The sequence below is a fragment of the Gadus macrocephalus genome, chromosome 11 (assembly GCF_031168955.1).
Source record: "Gadus macrocephalus chromosome 11, ASM3116895v1".
In the NCBI taxonomy this organism is placed as follows: Eukaryota; Metazoa; Chordata; class Actinopteri; order Gadiformes; family Gadidae; genus Gadus; species Gadus macrocephalus.
This window is the reverse complement of record NC_082392.1, coordinates 11,555,419-11,576,726: the sequence shown is the minus strand read 5'-3', so window position 1 is coordinate 11,576,726 and position 21,308 is coordinate 11,555,419. Positions and strand designations below refer to the sequence as shown.

General features: G+C 43.6%; 3 protein-coding genes across 3 annotated transcripts; 2 read left to right on the top strand and 1 right to left on the bottom strand.

Moving 5' to 3' along the window:
- Positions 1-24: 24 nt before the first annotated feature.
- pbx2 (pre-B-cell leukemia homeobox 2) lies at positions 25-7,597 on the top strand. The gene is made up of 8 exons (XM_060064482.1): positions 25-438; positions 1,054-1,127; positions 1,456-1,700; positions 2,779-2,969; positions 4,009-4,144; positions 4,515-4,656; positions 5,939-6,033; positions 6,417-7,597. Exons 1-8 carry the CDS (start codon positions 200-202, stop codon positions 6,495-6,497), a joined length of 1,203 nt encoding a protein of 400 aa, XP_059920465.1. The 5' UTR covers positions 25-199; the 3' UTR covers positions 6,498-7,597.
- Positions 7,598-8,073: 476 nt separating this feature from the next.
- On the top strand, positions 8,074-10,597 carry her7 (hairy and enhancer of split related-7). The gene is made up of 3 exons (XM_060066070.1): positions 8,074-9,370; positions 9,483-9,578; positions 9,707-10,597. Exons 1-3 carry the CDS (start codon positions 9,344-9,346, stop codon positions 10,229-10,231), a joined length of 648 nt encoding a protein of 215 aa, XP_059922053.1. The 5' UTR covers positions 8,074-9,343; the 3' UTR covers positions 10,232-10,597.
- A 4,213-nt stretch (positions 10,598-14,810) lies between these two features.
- Positions 14,811-16,231, bottom strand: LOC132467843 (transcription factor HES-7-like). Its single transcript, XM_060065405.1, is given in 3 exon segments — positions 14,811-15,711; positions 15,713-15,943; positions 16,103-16,231. Coding segments are annotated over 3 exon segments (750 nt in total). The 5' UTR covers positions 16,160-16,231; the 3' UTR covers positions 14,811-15,249.
- Between the last annotated feature and the right edge of the window lie 5,077 nt (positions 16,232-21,308).

Below are 21,308 nucleotides of genomic sequence, written 5' to 3'. Positions count from 1 at the left end.
CACACACACACACACACACACGCACACACGCACACACACATGCACACACACACTAAACACGCTACATTATTTGGGTCCACCTTTAATCGCTAGGGGACTCTTGTGGTAAGGGTGCGTCATTGCTAGTTGCATGCGAGTGTGTGTGTAGTACTGGTGGGGGCCTTTGAACAGCAGTCGTCGCCATTGAGCGTCGCTAAAGATGTTGCAGCAGCAGCCTCTGACTGGCAATGGGCCTTCCAACGGCCGGGGACTAGGCATGAGCGGCCACCCGGGGATGCACTCACTCAACTCGGTTCATCAACCTTCCCAGCACCGGTCCGATGGAGACCCGGGCCTCGAAGGCACGGAAAATGGACATGAGAGTCGTAGAGACATCGGTGATATATTACAGCAGATAATGACTATTACCGACCAAAGTTTGGACGAGGCGCAGGCAAAGTAAGTTGTTATTTATGTTTTAAACGAAGAGGGGGTTGGTCTGTTTTTCTTTGGGTGAAATTCGAGCCGAAAACACCAGAGGCAAAGTTTCATTAACTTCCACCTATTGTTTTTTATTGTGTAGCTAGAGGCTAGTCAACTCTCACAGAAAACACAAACGACCACTACTTTACTGCCTGCTGCTAGACCAACGGATGATTGTCAATTATTGAAATGTTCAGAATTGTTTAATTTTCTAAGTGAACTAAACAGAAAAGGGGCCATACTAGTAGGTATTGTTAGCCTGCGATGCTAGCAGTTAGCTACCCAAGGCTTACTATTCAATGCGATATTATAAATCGTCGACATGATTAGCGATGATAATAGTTTGGGATTATATCGATAGGTCTTCGTGTTAACATTAGGGCTTTCAATAAATAGCATAGCGTTCCAATAAGAAATTATCCTTATCCATTGGTAAATAAAGCTAGCAGGTAAGCCGTTAGCCACATTAGCCATGCGACTGGTAGTCCGCCTGTCACTTTTTGTTTTGGTCCGTCACTAAAATCGATCATAAAGTAATCGGTCTTTGCCACTGGTTCAGTTCAAGTCACTTAAATATTTTTTCTTGCCCAGGAAACATGCACTGAACTGCCATCGAATGAAACCCGCTTTGTTCAGCGTTTTGTGCGAGATAAAGGAGAAAACTGGTAAAGTGTTGCTTTAATTATCATTCAATTATTATACAGGAATAACATTTTTATTTCTAGAATCGCTTGCTATACTAGAATACATGCATTTAATTGTTTCTAGTAATCTAACAATATAATAACAAATAACTAAGCCTATGTCTTGGTTACATACTATTTATAACTTATTGTAAACATATCACATGACATAAAATGGACCATGACCTAGAACAAATAAAACGATTCCTTTTAATCTATTATGGGATGTGAGCTAGTCCTATTTCCACTGTTTGTACTTGACACCCACAAAGCAAGCAGAGATTGACACAGGCTGACGTCCCGATGACAGGTCTGTCCATGAGAAACAACCAGGAGGAGGAGCCTCAAGACCCCCAGCTTGTGCGATTAGACAACATGTTGCTGGCCGAGGGCGTGGCTGGGCCAGAGAAAGGGGGGGGTGCTGCGGCAGCAGTGTCCGCGGCGACCAGCTCTGGCGGAATGTCCCCGGACAGCTCATTGGAGCACTCGGACTACAAAAGCAAGTTGAGCCAGATTCGCAGTATCTACCACACTGAGCTGGAAAAATACGAACAGGTACCGTGTCGCGGTGGGACGCTTGACCCTTCAGTTTAGGGAAGGGTGATGGACACATGATGACTTAGGACAAACACTGCTTCTCATCATACACATCAGGCCCTCTAAACGCTTTCTGGTTCATTAAGAGCACTAGAGGTTGATGCACGGGTTCAAACCCCAATGTCCACAGTCTACCGTAGGGCTCCTTGAGTAAAATACCGAAAGCCCCACCTGTTACTTAAAGCGGCAGTAGGTAACGTCTCTTATCATGGGCACACAATCCTTCTAATTAATCTGAGTTGTTCAAAGAGATAGAGGGTTGCCCCTTATGAAGTTTGTGCACACGATAAAAAGCTAGCATAACTTTTTGAGCATTTAGCTTGCTAGCTAGTAGTACTAGCTGCTTGGAAAGTTTGTAATTAAACGTTAAAATGGAATATCTCTATAATGCTGTTGTTGAGTGAAACTCCCTCCAGCATACTGTGAGTCAATGTGTCCACAGAAAGATTTGTTTTGGAAAACAATGGTATCTACTGCAGCTTTAATGACATGTAACTTTAAGCCGATTTGGCTAAATAACTAAATAGTAATAACTATCAATAGTTTGGTTGCCCCTGTGGTGAATATTGGAACTGAATATGTCCAAATCTATAGTAATATAATTGACTGAAATATATTTCTTGCCCTTGTGATTTTGTCCCCGTAGGATACACATTTTAGCAGAAAAACAATATAAGATGTACTGAATGATGATTACCTTGGATTAGTTTAATTCTAGAACCATAATACTAATACATTTACAACCCATTGAGTTTAATAAGTACTATACATGATATTATCCCCCTACCACCTAACTTTTAGCATCAACTGTTGTTACACTAACACCACTACATGAAACACACACACACACACACACACACACACACACACACACACACACACACACACACACACACACACACACACACACACACACACACACACACACACACACAAAATGAGGTCTACACATTGCAACGCCCAGCAGTATCTCTGCCTCATCCTGGCTCTCATCTCCACTACCCCCTGCCCCCCCCCCCCCCCTCCATTTTGGTAGGCCTGCAGCGAGTTCACGACGCACGTGATGAACCTCCTGCGGGAGCAGTCACGAACGCGGCCCGTGTCGCCACGGGAGATCGAGCGCATGGTGGGCATCATCCACCGCAAGTTCAGCTCCATCCAGACGCAGCTGAAGCAGAGCACCTGCGAAGCCGTCATGATCCTGCGCGCCCGCTTCCTCGACGCCAGGTGAGTGGGAGGGTGGGTGTATGGAATTAGATTTGTGTCAATAAAATCAACCAATGCTTCTTTAACCTCTTAAGCTCCACCCTATTTTTAATTGTCTAATTTGTCTAATTAATATGCTTGGTGTTTGAGTTGAATTTGGTGTGTGTAAAAATGTGTTATATGTGCTTGTAGCGGAGTTTCTCATGTTTCATTTGATATGACTATTTTCACATAATAAGGGCAGTGTTGTATGCCTTTAGCTGCAAGACTGATCACGGTCTTCCCAAATCTGGGGAACCGTGAGTTTAGGGAGGTTAATAGCAAAGAAAAATAAGAATTTGAAAGAGAAAAAAATTAACTGAAGCTAAAATAATATAATCACGTAAACTTTGTCTTTTACATGTTGGATATGTCCTTTTTTTTACCATTCCCTCTGCTTCTTTCTCACTGATTATCCCTCACTGTCTTGCTTCGTGGTTACGCGGCCCGCACGTGCACCCAATGGATAACGGGGTTTTGAGTGATGGCTCAGTGCCCCGGACGTTGTTCTGTGCAGCAAGCGCCAGTTTCAGTTTTGGTGACGGACACCCTTATTAGTGTCCCTCATAGTCTAACCACTGTAGGGATGTAGGGGAGTATGGGGCTAGATGTTGGTTGGATGGGAGGGACAAGTGGCTGGTTCGGTGGGTCTAGGGGTGAACAGGGATGGTTAGGTGGTTGAAGAGATGTATGGGGCTGGTTGGTGAAGTGGATGGCTAGGTGAATGCCATATGAGTGGAACTCAGACAACTGGTCCTGTTATTATTACAATGATGCTTTGCTTTCAGAAGAACAGTTGTGTTGTGTGTTGGCATTGACTTTGTATGTCACCACGCCTCACAAAAATGTTCTTTGCTAGTAACACACTTTCAAACCTTAATGACAATATACTTTTACACCTCTAACCTAATAGAACGTTTACTCATGACCTTTATTTATTTTTCTTCATTTCTATTGGACTATAAAGATGGCTTTTAATTATTGATGTTTGTTTTTCATGCTTATTTGTGTGTGTATCCAGGCGCAAGCGGCGTAATTTCAGCAAGCAGGCTACGGAGGTGCTGAATGAGTACTTCTACTCCCACCTGTCCAACCCCTACCCTAGCGAGGAGGCTAAAGAGGAGCTGGCCAAGCAGTGTGGAATCACGGTTTCCCAGGTAACCACGGCTTTCAATTAAAAATCTAGTCATCATTATTTTCTTCTGCAGGCTTTTGAGAGAAGGAAGAATTAGTTGTATTTGTTTGCCAACCGAGAATGTATGAATAATTTATATCCTGTGGTAAAGGTTTTCATTAAATCTATATAAACGTATAGTCCAGCCACAAGCAAAACACTACTTGTCACTTAGTGTGGTGCAATGTGTTTAATCGTTCACTTGGACACGGATACTAAGGAAGGATTTTAAATGGGCTAAAACTGAACAACTGAGTCAAACTGTATATAAGATTCCCATAATTGTAAGAAGTAGTCCGGGTCTGACCCGCATGGACCTGTGGTCTTTATGCTGTCGCTGTGTGGGCCGGCAGGTTTCCAACTGGTTCGGCAACAAGAGGATCCGCTACAAGAAGAACATCGGGAAGTTCCAGGAGGAGGCCAACATCTACGCCATGAAGACGGCCCTGGTGGCCACGCAGAACGACGACTCGCCACACACGCCAAACTCCACAGGTCCCGCCTCCAACTTCACCTAGAGAACCTTACATTAAGGATGTACCGCAGTAACACTAAATTAGGGTGGACTGTGGTTCAACTATATCAGAGGAGGGTTAACTGTTGTTAAACAACATTAGATTAAGGATGTTCTACAATAAGACTGCACTAATGACGGCAAACTGCTACGGCATGATGGCTTATCTCTGTAAACCGATTACAAAGTAATTAATTATTTTGTTAGCCTATCATCGTCAGCCTATCACAAAATCTTGTCCAGTTGCCTTCACATTCTGTGTTTACATGCAGATAAAGTTTAAGAGATTACACTGAAGCTAGTCTCGCAAAGCCAGACCAAACTACAGCAAGTAGAATGGTCTGGAGCCACGCTACCTCGAGCCGTCTATCCGTGGGGAAACTGGGCGGGCCTGCTGTTCTTTGCAATTTTCGACGGAAAGAGCCAAACATGCCAACTTTACAGCGCTGTCAAAGTCCTCTTCAAAACTCGCCATACTGCCTAGTTTCCGAGTTTGAGGGGGAGCACAATACGGGAACGCCAGCAACCGGAGTCGCGGCCAAATCTGACGCTAGGCAATAGACGCTGTCCACTTCCGTTCAGCCAGACTACACTGAAGCTAACTTACTGCTCCTAGCCCCAATCGTATGATGTGTTAAAGATCCCATGGCAGGAAAATTTCACTTCCTGAGGTTTTCTAACATTAATATGAGTTCCCCTAGCCTACCTATGCTCCCCCAGTAGCTAGAAATTTTGTTGGGTGTAAAACGAGCACTAGGCATTCTGCTCCACCTTGGAAAAAACAAAGCTCAGACGCGCCGTTTTGGAATTTTCCCTGTATGTCTTCATAAGGGGAGATGCCACCTCCCCTTTTTCTGTCTTGCCAGCCCAGAGGGGCCAACCAATGAGAAACGACCGTCACGTACGTACGTACGTGTGTGTGTGTGTGTGTGTGTGTGTGTGTGTGTGTGTGTGTGTGTGTGTGTGTGTGTGTGTGTGTGTGTGTGTGTGTGTGTGTGTGTGTGTGTGTGTGTGTGTGTGTGTGTGTGTGTGTGTGTGTTTTATAAACACAAATAAGAAAAAGGAGATTTGCTGGGCAAAAATTTCACAAAAAGTGGTATATTCCGGGTTTACTACAGAGGAGGAGATGGCGAATTGCATTAAAGCTGCACAAAACTACTGCAGAGTACTCAATTAAAATACTTCAGTTAAGTACATTAAGGATTATAACTACATTAAAGATGTTGAACTTGTTTCAAACTCCATTTCCCTTTATTCTTTCAGGGTCCGGTTCCTTCTCTCTGCCCGGGTCAGCTGACCTGTTCCTGGGTGGGTCACAGATGAACGGAGAACAGCCCGGCTACATACTGGGAGGACAGGTGATATTACAACACACAACACAACTCACTGGTCCTCCTCTGTGAGGATCAGAACGGCGGTCTCAGGCCAGGTCCACACGGAGCCGATTTTTTTGGTGAAACCGCATAAGTCTTGTGCGTTTCGGCCTACCGTCCTGGCGGATCCGGTGCCCGAAACCACATATTTTTTAAACCATGTCCGAGGGTGGTTTCAAATATATCCGGACCTATGCGGTTTCATGTTAGGATTTGTGTGGACGCCTGAAACGCAAACATTGACGTCATCGCCCCCGGATTCGCAATGAATCCGTCTTTACGGAGATATTCCTGAACCGCATAAAACGAAACCGGATCGTTTTCGCTCGTGTGGACGGGGCCTCATTCTCTCTGCTCCTTCCTGTCAGACCAACGGCAGCTGGACAGGAAGGAACACGTCGCCGCACGCCGCCTCGCCCCGTAGCGACGGGTCGGGCCACTCGGAGTGATGCCCCCCCCACTCCCCCTGGCGTGCGTTGCTACGGCGACCCCTGAAGATGAGATGAACACCGGCGAAGACAACGAATCTCACTCCACCACCTGCTTGGCTGCAGTTATCTCCGACTTTGGGTCTTTTCCTTACTGCTTGTCACCGCTCATGTATGTTTTCAGTGTGTGTGTGTGTGTGTGTGGGTGTGTTTGGGGCCCTGTTCACACGTCTTCAGATGTGAGTCCAGATGTGTGTGTTCACACACTGGATGTTAACTTGCGTCTCCACAGTCAACCTCTTGTTGATTGGGTTTTGCTTTCCCACACAATATGCAAATTGCCCTAGACATCTGGTATTTTTAATAAAAACCACTGGAATCACTTTTTTTATGTATGAGGCAAGCTGGGTAGCTTTACAAAATGGAGTATAGCTGGATCTCGCAATATGCTAGCACAGGTATCCCTTGATTCGCGTCTCCATGACGATGCGAGCGGTTCGAACAATCAATGGTGTCCAGTGCACACCTCCTGGAATGCAACACTACCCTGATATCTTGGTCATGCTGATGGGATTGTAATTTGTCTGCAGCGTTAACACCTGTGGTTTAAGAAGCCGATCTGGATGTGACACCGGATCAGCAGTGTGAACCGGGTCAGTGGTATGTGAAGTGCATCACCTGTGTTTTTATTACTAGGTATAAGGGGTTTGTTTTCCACTAGTCTTGACTATGTTACTGTGGTGTGTGTTTGTTGGGGTTGGGGCTGTCGTTTTGAGGGATTATTGCATTATCAGCGTTTTTTACCACCCTATTATTATTATTGTCGTTTTTATTAGTGGTGCAACGACTATTTTAAGGGTTTCTTTTTACTGAGCTCAGATAGAGAGAATGCATTCAGCGAATGAGGCGCAATAGAGAAAAATCCAAAGATTTAGTGTGTTTGTTTCTCTGGTTAGGTTTCGTATTTCTACTGGGCTCCTGCGTTGCTATAAGGGCGCGCCCTTGCGCGTCCCCCACTAACGGTTTGAATGAGTATATCCACAGTGCTGTCTTTTTCTGTACAGTGAAACACCTGTATTCTCTCTACCTCTTTTACAATAAAGACTATGTATTCATCTGTATGTATTCTTCCTTTTATTATTTTTCGTTTTGTGTTATTACAGCGTTAACTAATGTTAAAGGCACCCAGTGCAACTTTCGTGGCTTAAAAATAAACATTCAATTTCGAGTCTTTTTTACACGTAGTAAGTTTCAATAACTCCATACCATTACATACCGACATTTAAGCAGCAAAGATGAGACGTCGTTGTGTGGTGAGAACTGATACAAAATCGATAACAACAACAATGCCGCCATTTTCTTTATTTTTTGTAACCTACAATAAATAAAGCAGGCTTCCAGTCAATGGAAAAATGGCTTCTCCCCACCGGCGATTGTTGTTGTTTACGATTTTCTATCAGTTCTCACCACACAACGACCTCTCATCTTTGCTCCTTGAATGTCGATATGTAATGGTATGGAGTTATTGAAACTTACTACGTGTAAAAAAGACTAGAAATTGAATGTTTATTTTTCATTGAATGTTTACATAAAGTTGCACTGGGTGCCTTCAATGAATGGTTCTTCATTTTACTCATTTTTTTAAAATGTTGGCTATTAACGTATTACTATTCATTCAAGTTCATTACTTTTGTCTTGAGACGAGAGAAAGGATCGAAAACGTTTAATTGCCCAAAAACCCCAAGACATATGTTTCAATGTAAAGGTTTAACGTTTGGATAATAAGCCAATGCATTTACGCGCCATGCGTAAATGCATCTTATTGTCCCAACATATATATTGATTTATCGATCTTGTTATTTGCGCCCATATTTCACTGGTGGTGAAGCAGGATTCAGATGTTTTGTCCGTATTATAACACAAGCATCCGGATTCTCAGTCGGGTTTCCCACGCCTCCATATGGATGGGAGCGCATGGTCGAACCCCAATGTGCCAAAGCCCACACCACCACCCGTCCACTGGAAGAGCTCATTCACAAATGGCACGCGTTGCTCCTTTGTCTCCCCGAGATGCTAAGTAAAACGTCTCCCCCTTTATCCTGAGGGTGTTAACGTTTAACAGAAGGATGTGACCGTCCGGGTGATTTGCAAGCAACCGAAGGCCCGCGTTGGAGCAATCATGCCTAACTAAATTAATCAATCGGGGCAAAAAAGGAGTTTGGCAGGACACATAAATTTGAATTGAATTTACTGTTAGCCTAGGCTTGTACTCACACGTGTGTAACACGAAAATAAGTATTTGTAGGCTAATCGAGTTTCGGATTTCATGGACTTTAATTACATGATTTATAATTTATATTAGACTAGAAACCAACGATCCTTGGATATCCTATAATCCTCAATATAAAATACAATGCATATCTAATTCAAGATATAAATAATTTTCCATTGCTAATATATTAAGATTGTTATCTGAACGTCTATATATTTCAAAAGCCAAATACAGATACATCCACTTTCAGTGAAATGCTACCTTTTACGCATGGCGTAAGAGTAGTTTTAGTTTATGCCCCTACTAACAGTTTTATAGTTTTACAATAGTATTATATAGTTATTACACCCACACCCACAACATGCCTCCCTACCTCCTGGGTGGGAGGAGCCACAGAACGCGTCACAGAGCTGAAGGCTTAAAGTAGGAGTCCGGCACGTGGAGACGCAACACTGAAATCTTGTGTGTCATGGAGAGGTCGTCACTTATTTAAGATTACTTTTTGCTATTTTACTGGATAGATTCTCCAGCAGCAGCGGACTTGGCTCCCACTACACTAAAATCGAAGGCTATATCGAAGGCTAAATCGAATGACATGGAGGACGCGACAAATGACAAAAAGGTACTGATCATGAGCAACAGAAGATGAATTACTGGATTACATTCTTGAGTTAAATCAAATGTGTGCTTGCAAATAGCCTACATGTGCCTAATATCCGATCTCTTTCTGATAGTTTTTCAAGTCCCAGATGGAACGGCGTCGTAGAGAGAGAATGAACCGCAGTCTCGAGCATCTGAGGAGCCTGTTGCTGCAGGGGCCACAAGAGCAGGTACAGATCAGTAAAGGCCTATATGAGAAAATACATTATTTATTATTCTGAATTTTTTTATTACTATGATACATTTGAAGTTATGAATGTTCCCTCCTCTAATCTGGAACCTTTTCATTCTTCCTCAGTGCGGCGACCAGCGCAGAGCTGAGAAGGCCGAGGTGCTGGAACACACCGTCCTCTTCCTCCGGAGCTCCGAGGGGGCCCGCCGGAGGGACGGCGGCACGGCCGGGTGCAATTCTTTCCGAGACGGCTTCTCCGCTTGTCTGGAGAGGGCCACACGTATCCTAGGACCACAGGGCAAAGGTTTACCGAAGGCCGTGAACTTTGACACCACCCTGGCCGTCCGCCTCTCCAGCTCTGACTATGCCGGCCTCGAGGCCATTTCCTCCATCACCAAACAATACAAAATCAGCTCGAAGTCAGTGCGCAGACCCAGACAGCCACGGACCTCGTCGTCGGCCCTCCAGGCCCGCGGGATTTCGCTTCACCCAAAACCGTGTCCCGTACGACACGAGAGAAGCGCGAGAGTCGGCGAGCAAACGAATGGAGCCGTTCCCGCGCAGGAGAGGACGCAACAGCGGCCCGCGACAACAGTATCCCCGGCCCCGAGCCTGTCTTCGTTCCAGTCGCTATGGAGACCCTGGCCCTAGTGCCGCCCCCCAACAGACTGATCTATTAGCCGATCTTTTAATTACTTTTCCAAGATGCTCGGGTTCGGCCAGGGGTTCTTTAAGACCCAGCCAAACTGTACCGGACTTCGAGTCCACTCCTTAATCTCCTCATACTACCTATGAAAGATCCTTGAGCAAGGCGCCAAACTCCTGCTTATTGGCCGTCTGACCTCAAGGATCCCACGAGACGCCCGGTCGTCAACGAGAAATAATGAACTAGAAACTGTTCAAGAAACTGTTCTCCGGCCATATTTATGCTGTCTTTTTGCACACTAATTTATTATCTCCCTATGGTGAGCTGTAGGCCTATGTTATTATGTTTTTTAGAAAAATTAAAAATTCTCAATGAAACGATTGCTTGTGCCTCTTTTTAATTTAGGCTATACAAATGCGCTGACTGATGTGTATTATTTTGTTATTAGGCCTATATTATATTTATTTATGTGTAGGCCTATATATAATAAGGATAATAATGATATGATTATATTGTCGTAATTGCGCATATTTGGGTTTGTATGATGAATAAATAATACACTAATACATTAGTATATATGAAAATGTCCTAACTAATCTGACAGCTGCTCCAAAGCTGCTTTTTTGTTCGAAGACTATTGCCCCCGCCTTTTGCACCTCAACAAGATAAAAATAGAGTTTGTTTTTCTCATCCAACATTTCGACTTCCGTACGTTCCCCAGTCACGCGCCACAGCTGACGCCTCCAGTTCAGGCGCGCCGGGAGATCCCGCGCGCCCAAGTGACGCTGTTCGTTTGTCCTGAGCGCGTGCTCTAGGTTCAAAGTTGAAGAGCGTGCCTCAACACCTCGGGCCCTTTGATATAACCCTTCAAACGACTGGACTTCTACAGTCAATATGCCACCATGCCATCTTCCGGTTTGGCATCAATTGTCTTATTTCCCTACGTAGGCTATTTATTCGACAGTAATCAATTTATACCTTAGGAGTTAAGAAATCTCCCCCCCCCCCCTACATAAGTTATTACATTTAGAAATGACGAAAAAATAACGCATATGCTTTACGAATGTTTTACCTTCGAAAAAACGACGAGAGCATGATTGATGCACAAACGTTTTCCTCATTCTTTGTCGAAATCTTTTTCTCTTTTAATGACATAAGCAAGGTAGGCAGTGGTGAATTAATTTGAATTAAACAAAGCCTGCCGAAACGACAGTTGTGACAGACGCGCCCTGGTGGTCATGGGGAAATATTTAGGAGAGAGGGAAACATTCGCACTTTATGGGTAGGCCTACGTCACCGAGATAATGCCATCTCACAAGCACAAATGAATTATCCTGTGTGTTAACCTGGATTCTTATTAACCTCAGTTCTTTCAGTTCTTCTACGTTAACTCACACACACTTTGTGATAACCGTTTCGACACTTTTTGCCTGCAACTTCCTATAGTTTTCAACTTTGTATCAAAATATAATATAGGCCTATTTTTAAGCTTTATCCTTGTTCCCTAAATCAGACCCAAAATGATTTTCATTCAGCACCAAAACCAACATGACTATGTTATCTACGGTGACATTTTAATTGGATTAACAAACAACAAAACGTTGCCTTCAAACAATGTCCAACGTGAAACATTCCCTTCCTCTGAAACTCCATCGGACGTAAGGTGTCACATCAACCCGACTCATCGATCGAATTAAGCGGTCGACAGTTCAAGCAGACATACACGAAGAGAAGCTCGTTCCCATGGGAAATAATAAATCCACACTTCACTTTATTAGCCTGCGTGTTGGTATTGGCATCACGGTGGATGGTGTCTAACCATCCACACCAACACCCACAAGCACACGAGCGCTTCTGTCTCTAATGCAGACCAGCATTATAGAGGATAATTTCACACCAAGACACCTAGCCCGGGTGTCTTTTTAGGGTGAATACCGTATTTGATTAAATTATATTGACGGACATTACGCACACCTTTACGCATGGGGCCGTTCATAGTGCCAAATAATTTAAACAACCCAATCCTCCATCTATAATGTTGCCTAATGCATTCCCTTTCGGTATATTTCCTAACTCTCTGTTATATCTCCTACCCTTCCAAAAATACACCTTACAATACCTGATGGTTTCTATAGGGACGTTTAGTAAACTTTCAGTTTCCCCGTTTTATAATCCAGTTTTACATATTTTACCTGTATTTATGTAGGCCCTATGTGTTTATTTTGTGTAATTTATATTAATATGTTTGTTCGTTAATTAGTTTAGCTCAAAATTGAACAAACCCCAAATGAAACGCCTTTATGAGCCTAAGTGTTAGGCCTACCTGAACGCTCTCTAACGGCGTAGGCGACATTTTCGTTACACGGTTTGTTTATTTGAAATAACTCTCTCACACACATGTCGTGGGAAGATATTTTAGAGATTGTTCTCGTGGGGACAGAGAGCGTGTGGCTGCATTTGCAGTTTATGACCTGTTAGAATTGGTCCGTCGTTCCGTGGGTTCGGATCACCTGGACGTTCCCAGGGGCACACTTCGCTGTCTCCTGCAAAGCAGCGCCGCTGAAAGACAATCGGGCCGCTATTGTAAACGGCTGTTCATGAATTGGCTGTTTTCACATTCGAAGCACACATTTTTGGTCACTTTATCAAACATCCCAACAATCCCAACGCGATATCAAAATAATATTCGGAGGAGCTACAGATTTAGATTGATGCCGTTTCATGGCACATCTCCGGCGATCTTTCACAATGTCCGATATTTCAAGTGGAGAGTGTTCAAAAGGCTGTGTTCTTCATTCATTATTTGACAGAATTACGAAACTATATGGCCTATACAGGCTACATTGTCTCAACATTTGAATAGAAAACTGTAGCTTTAAATTAACTTGGTCAAAATTCAGAGAAAGGGATTTCCATATAATTAGGTGTAAACGGAACGGGTGTGAAATCGTTTGTTATGCAGACCCACTCCGTGTTATTATGCACATGACTTGCTGACACGTGTTGGATTCGGACGTTGTCCCCTCGCCAAGGCGCGTGCCCCTACCCCAGGGGGTTGGTGTCTGCAGAACATAAAATAGCTTTTCTCACCGCCATTTCAATAGGCCTACATAAAGAGTTCAGAAAGAAGTGTTATTGGGAGGACGCGTGCTCACCGCCCCCAGGGGACCTCCTCTTTTTGACTTGGTTGGATTCGGATTTTTGTAAAGGTAATCTTAATGAAATGTAAACGTTATTAAATACATGTACATGTACATGTCTGTATGTATGTATGTATGTATGTATGTATGTATGTATGTATGTATGTATGTATGTATGTATGTATGTATGTACCTACCTACCTACCTACGTGCGTGCGTGCGTGCGTGCGTGCGTGCATGTATGTGTGTGTGTGTGTGTGTGTGTGTGTGTGTGTGTGTGTGTGTGTGTGTGTGTGTGTGTGTGTGTGTGTGTGTGTGTGTGTGTATGTGTGTGTGTGTATGTATGTATGTATGTATGTATGTATGTATGTATGTATGTATGTATGTATGTATGTATGTATATACATACATACATACATACATACATACATACATACATACATACATACATACATACATACATACATACATACATACATACATACATGTATGTATGTATGTATGTATGTATGTATGTATGTATGTATGTATGTATGTATGTATGTATGTATGTATGTATGTATGTATGTATGTATGTATGTACGTACACGTATCTATCTATATCTATGTATGTACGTATGTCAATCAATATCCTATTGCTATTTGACGCAGACTCATTCACTTTTTAGGGTTAAATGCATTGAGAGCTTCCCCTAATATTCATACATTTCGGTTTGTGCTTTTCTTTCGTCTGGGCTAGTTTACCAAATGCTCCTGGGTCGTGGGAGAACGTTTTCCTCTCGTTCACAAGGAGACAAAATGGGAGAACCGCGCGTATTTGCACTTTATTACGTGTTAAAATGAATACGTGGTTAAAAACGACTGCTTTGAAGACAGCAGTTCACACGTTCACACGTCGTAGCCGGACACTCGTAAAATGACGCAAAGAAATGTTCTAGTTGTTAAAATGTAAATTCATATAGCCTACAGTAGCCAGAAAATAAAGCGCCGCTACACATGTTGTCCCAACAACATAATATGCCAATCAAAATGATTTGTTGCCGTTGCTGTTGTATGTAGATAGAAGGCTAAAAAGACACATGTAGTAGGCCGAATGAGCACTGCAGACGTTTGCCTGATTTAGAATCGGCTGCTATGTGTCTGTTATTGTTATTTTAATAAATGATTAGACAAATAATTAACTTTAAACGTGCCTTCATGAGCAGGCCCGTATTTCTTTAATGCAATTCTAGCTGTTTTGCTTCCTCATCTTAAAGATTGCTAGTGTTCTGATTCGCCATTAACTTTAGTTTTGCAGGCGTTAGCCTCCGGAGCCAAAGGGGATTTACAACCCAAAACAGTTCTTCTGTCGTGTAGAGATCCTCTGCTAGTGTGAACAACACCGCATAGACTTCCTTTGAAGCTCGTGAGAAAAGCCTGTCTCATCGGCCCCTCTCATATCCAGAGTTCACACCTGAGCTGTGAGCGCACGAGCGCACACTTCACACGCTCGTCAGAAAAAAGAAAGGCGCGTGCCTCGTTGCAAGACACAATGAATGACATTTGGTTCGTTTTTTGTTTTATTTTCTTCGACAAAGTAAACATTATAAATAAATTATGTGCAAATTGATAAATATGGCAACTGAAACATTTGGCCTGTGCAGACACAGCGTATGCTGTATAAAGTGTATAACCCCTTTACATTAGTAGCACATGTACGATCAAATACAAACATGAACCAAGGGACCAGTGTTTACAACACTTTGGGGACATTTCTCTTGGACAAACTGTCAAAAACAACGCGGGCGGCATATATTAAATCTTGATATGGGAAAGCAGCATTTGCAGTCATTTTAAGTTCAAGTATTTTCTTATTCGGCTTGTGATGTTTTGGTCCCGATGTTTCAGGGCCATGGTCTCCAGAGCGACGAACCGGACCGGGAGAGGGACTGGGCCACGGCTTGGTTCGGTCTCAGCGGGGGGGAAGCGTGCTGAACCGGCGATCGATGAGACACAGCCACCTCACCCATTGGGTCACCTCGCGTCGACTCTCCGTGCCTCGACTTGATCAGCTGGCGGATGGATAGCAACTTGTTCGTTTGAGGCGACGAGGAGCACGGTTTAGCGGTGTACGTGAGACTCGCCGGGCGCGAGGAGACGAAGCCAGCGACGAGCGCTGCGTCTAGCGTGGCCTCTGGCCGCAGCCCCTCCTCCTGCTGGCCCAGATAACGCACAGCTCTCTGCATGCAGGCCGAGACGCCGTCTTTGAAGCCGTTGTTGCCCAACTGGCATCCTTCTCTCTTGCTTGTTCCCTCGGTTGTGACGTTGCGCAGAAAGAACACCGTGTGCTCCAGAATCTCCGCTTTCTCAATTCGCCTCTGCGCGCCACCCTGATTCAAAGAGAGAGAGAGAGAGAAACTTAATAATCGATGCCAAACCGATAGAAAGAAGCAAACAACACGTTGTATTCTTCTCACACATGTGAATAGAAGCCATAGTATAATCCTTTACCTTTTCTTGAAGCAAGAGGTGTCTCAAGCCCTCCAGACTACGGTTCATTCGTTCCCTGCGCCGTCTCTCCACTTGTGGCTTGAGGAGCTGAGAGAGAAAAGGGAGGATGATAAGTTGAAATATTTCATCAAAACAACAACTTTTACAAAGCCTATACCCTCCAAATAAATTGTGGGATACATTTCTCAACACACCCATTCATTAACAAGTTATAACTATTGAAATGAACGATGGGTCAACATTTACCTTTCTATTAATTTTAGCCTCTCGTGTTTCTTGAAGCAGTTTCATCTTAGCGGTCATGCAGTGGTAGTTCCGCTGCTTGTGTCCGTATCGGACAGAGATGTGAGTGAGTGACCTCCATTGAGCAGCAACAGCTTTTAAAGCCGACAGGACAGCACGTCAGGAGGCCCCGCCCACAAACCTCAGGTTTTTTTGGTGGCGTCACACCAAGCTTTTATTAGAACACACTTCACACAGAGATGATGAAGTACAGCTGCTATAGCAGATGATATTGGATGTTATGTCAGGAGATTGTTAACATACCGTTGAAACACCATTTTATCTCAATATTTAGAGACATGTAGGACTTATATCTATATATATTTATATCCATTGTTCCCATTTCTATCTTCCTACGTTTTTTTTTTGGAATTGTTTAGATGAATGAGATGTGACACATTTCCATCTCACCATCAACCATCATCATCGTCTTCCCTCCCTACAAGATGTCTTATCTTAGTTAATCCGCGAGCACGTGCAGGTCGGGCAGCCCATGGTGTGAAGGCATGCGTCCATTGTTATGGATACGGTGGTGCAGAGGGAGTCTGTGAGGGGGGGGGGTGGACGACGACGAAACTTTGAAGTGTCACAATTATTTACATATGAAGGAAACATAAAACTCACCCGCGCCAGTCTGAGACCCCCATGGCCTCGTGGCACGAGGGTTTTACTGGCCCGTGCTGGTGTGACTGAGGTTCAGGGCCAGGGGAACAAACGGACAGACAGGTACTGGACATGTTGAACGTACTCAACAACGCTCTTTAAACAATGGATTTATTGGCTCTTTCCTATACACCGTTCATGGAAAAGCTCAGAGGCTATTCCATTCCTCCCTTCTGAAAAGAAATACCTATAGGTTTAGAGTCGTACAACGCGCGCGTGTGAGACCCCCGCACCCCCACCCCACCCTGCACGCGTTCTTGTGAAGTAGGCTAGGAATTCTAACACACAATAAAAGTCTGACGCCTTCCCATGAGAACGGTTTTGGGGACAAGTTCCCACGGTGGATCCGATCTCGTTCTTGCGCGTGGCAAATAGACCCACAACAAACTAGTACTACCATTATCCATCAACGTGCCATGAGAAAAGTGTGTGTATGTTTGTGTGTGTGTGTGTGTGTGTGTGTGTGTGTGTGTGTGTGTGTGTGTGTGTGTGTGTGTGTGTGTGTGTGTGTGTGTGTGTGTGTGTGTGTGTGTGTGTGTGTGTGTGTGTGTGTGTGTATGTCTGTGTGTGTGTTAGAGTATGTGTGTGTGTGTGTGTGTCTGTGTGTCCGTGTGTCCGTGTGTCCGTGTGTGTGTGTGTGTGTGTGTGTGTGTGTGTGTGTGTGTGTGTGTGTGTGTGTGTGTGTGTGTGTGTGTGTGTGTGTGTGTGTGTGTGTCCGTGTGTCTGTGTGTGTGTCCGTGTGTCTGTCTGTCTGTCTTAGTGTGTTTATATGCATGTGTATGCACTGCACAAATACTTTGATTGTTTGTCAAAGTTGAACCGGCGCATATACATCGAGTGTCACACGTTAACACCTGGTACAACACATGGACAGCTCTGGCAGAAGTGCGGCACAGGCCTAATTAGTTATTTCCCACCATGTGCCACAAAACATGACTCCCTGACCCTGACAAATGTCCGTCCATAAACTCAAACAGCCCGCTAGGTGTTAAGACACGCTTGGCGTCCCTGTGCGCTTATGTCGGCACGCGCGTCGAGCCCCCACTGGGCCCTCATGGAAGTGACACCTCGGGCCGAGACCCTATTATGGCGAGTGGATAGTGCCAGGATTCCCTGGAGAAGGATAACAACGTGTGAAATGAACGTGTGGAGAAGCTACGCCGCCGCTGTGTGGAGAGGATATGCACGCCGTTGGGACTGGGGTTCGATTCCCAGTCTATATATATAATTTTTTCTTCATTATTTTCTGGTATTAATATATCCAATGACTTGTTGATGAATAAGTTGATGACATTTTATAAAAAAGGTTAGTTTTTATGTGTCAAAAAGACAAACTGTTTTAAAACAGATCTCAAAAATGTTTTGATGATTGTATGGGCATGATGTCACTTCATAGGGCAGAGGGGTATTCCACAAAGCCAACGAATGTACCCATTCCGAGTCTAGCTTCAAACTCGTGCATGTTGCAGAAAATGTGCAACAGCGCCCTCTGGGGTCACACATTTCGACGGGTCGCAGAATTCGGTGTAACACCGGCCTATCACTGTTGGGTGCGCTGCCTATAAAGGTGAGTGGTTGTGCACTGGGAGCCCTCTTGCCTGGGAGCTCCTGGCTGCCCCGCCTCCTGTTATCACCGAACCTGATCGCCTTTTAGCTGGATCGTGCAGCTCGCCGTTGTTTGGTATGTAGTAGTTGTGTGCATCTGTGTACCTTCTAAACTTTGCACAAGTCCTCAACATTGGCTTCCATCCCTCAGGCAGTTCATTGGCCGGGTCTTCCCTCTCCCGTATCGACCCTAGTTGTAGGGCGTGCGAGTGTTTTCCTTCTCTACCTGTTGCAGCGGGGGGCGATCAGCTGATTGATCGAGTTGCACTTGTAATTGTGCTGCTCGGTACAAGTGATCCCCTTCCTCCCCTTTGATGTTCATTCAACTCCTGACGGTATGTGGATAAGATTACGCCAACTCAAGTGTTCAGCCTCTAGAACAAATGTATTTTTCTATGGCAGGGTTGACGTGTGTGTGGGCGGTTTCTGCCAGCACGCCCCCCCCCCCCCCTCTTCACGCTGCTGTTGGCCGGCTGCTGTTTAGTCCACTGGTTTATATAGCCAACACATCCATCCTACCCTGCATCTCCTACTGTGCTGTACCTGCCACCGAGTATGGTGATTGCTGCCTCATCCTCAGTCTCATTATCTTAATCTATTCATTTAACCGACTTCTAACTGATCTTATTGATATTATTTGTGTTTTGTGGGTTGCTTTGCATGTTTGTTTTGGTTTTATTCGTTTTCTTAGTTATTTTGGTTTGGCTCAATTGCTTTACTTATTCATTTGGATTTATCAGTTTGGATAAATCTCCATTACTTTTGATTTAATTTCTTTGTTAGTTTTCTTTTGGTTTGCATTTATTGGGGTTGTTTAAGTTGTGGGTTGAAGCGATTTAACCCTGATTTAAACCCCATTTAGTTATTTGCTCTTCCCTTTTTGTGTATTTTGTGTGTGTGTTTGTGTGAACATATTTTATTGAGAAGTCATGTTTAAAGATTATATATATTTATTAAAAGGAATTGAATTTGTATGCTGGACCCAGTCTCAAGCTTTCATTAGTAAACAAACTTGTGTGCTTTAACTTAGGTTAATCTAACTCTCCAGGTGAAATTCCTGGGGTGGCGTTGGCAACTTGTCACTAGTTCTTTAACTAAACTTTATCTTATTGGTTCCTCGACCGCCGAATGCCACAGTAGTTTACGATTAACTAGTGTTTTATACAACCAGCACATTTATATCACTTGGAACAGCAATGTATAATGGTGTAGGACGGATAAAGTGTTGTTTAAATGTAGGCCATTTTGATGGTGCCTGTTTTGATACTGTTATTCACTCTCAAAGTAGACCTATTATTGTTTTAGTTGAGATAATGAATTGCTAATTTGTATGGGTAATTTACTGTAATTAAAATGGGTAGGTCTACAGACTTGGCATTAAACACCACTGAAAGTGTTATCATTTACTACAGTATATCTGTTAAGAGTCACATTTATACTTAATATTTATATTAATGTAATTAGATGAATGAATTTGATTTGAAGGTTTATTTTGGTTATTGGTTATTGGGTTTATTTAATCAGTCATACAGAAGAAATTGTGTAGATTATTCATTGATTGAGATAACAATGCTATCTGATCTGTGTAAAATAAAGGAGATGACAATGGCAGCCAACATAACCAGCGTTAAATCTCCTCTCTTGCCTGTTTTCATATTTCCTTGTACACACAGGAGACTATAGATCTACCAACACAACAATTTATTATCCGTACAATACCAAGAATCAACAGATTTTCACGATTACAATCATGAATACAATTTGAATTAAGCTCACATTCACAAACAAATATATTCTAAATGAATACTCTGAGCAAGCAATACTGCAAGGCAAGCCATTACATCATGTCTTGTACTACACTAATGCTACTCAATACCTTTGCAAATACTTTGCAGGAGGGAGAATCCCAGCACAGTGACCTGACTGCAATCGTGTGTTTGAGGCACTTTTCATCCAACTCTACGAGCACTGTGGATCAAGGCGCGTATGTGGAGTCAGGCACCAGTGTTTGAGCCATACCCCCACATCCGGCAAGTCATTATTATTAATATCATGGTGATGGAGAAAAGCACCACCCGGCTCCAAGTGATAAATACTGCAACAATCACAAGATGTTGAGTTTATAAACACTTTACCCAGCCAATAATAACCTAGTATCTGTGCCATTTCCTGTGTAGCCATGTTGTCATCTGATATTATGCTTTGTTATACAAAAAAGGTAATACTTTTAGGCACTGCACAGGGAGAACTGTCGCGAGCCCATAGAGGCTCCAGCTTCTGTTCTGAGGCCTGCTCCTGAGCTTCCTCTCCAGTCAACTAAACCAGCTCTTCAACCACTTGCCCACACCTCCACTTCTCCTGCCTGCCTCCCAGATTCTGGTTCCTGTGGTTCCGGTTCTAAACCTGCAGAAGCGTCTCGTCCCAGTTCCACGTTTTTATGCTTTGCCAGACCCTTATTGGATGACTACAATCAAAGCTTTTGTTTGGCCGTCTGCCAAAATAATACATGTTGGCTTACAACTAGTGACTACAATGAAGTCTTCTATCTGCCCAATAATGTTTTTCTTCTTTCTTGCCTTCTCAAATTCAACATTTGTATGGTTAATTATCTGCTGTCAAAGCACAGATTCTGTTGAATGATCGACGCTTAAAATTTACTTTGAAACACAGATGAATGCGGTTGTTAATTCACAAATGTTTTCTGTTTCATCAAAGAAATTCCATTGTGATCATTTACATTGTTACATTGATTTATATATTAACTACAACTTTTGAAAAAGAAAGTGAATAATATAGCCTAGATAGAAAACAGAAAATGTCATAGGCCTGGGGGGTATTCCAAGAACGGACGTTTAACAAACAGAGTTAACGCTGAACTCTAGGTTGAGTGAGCCTGTGCCAA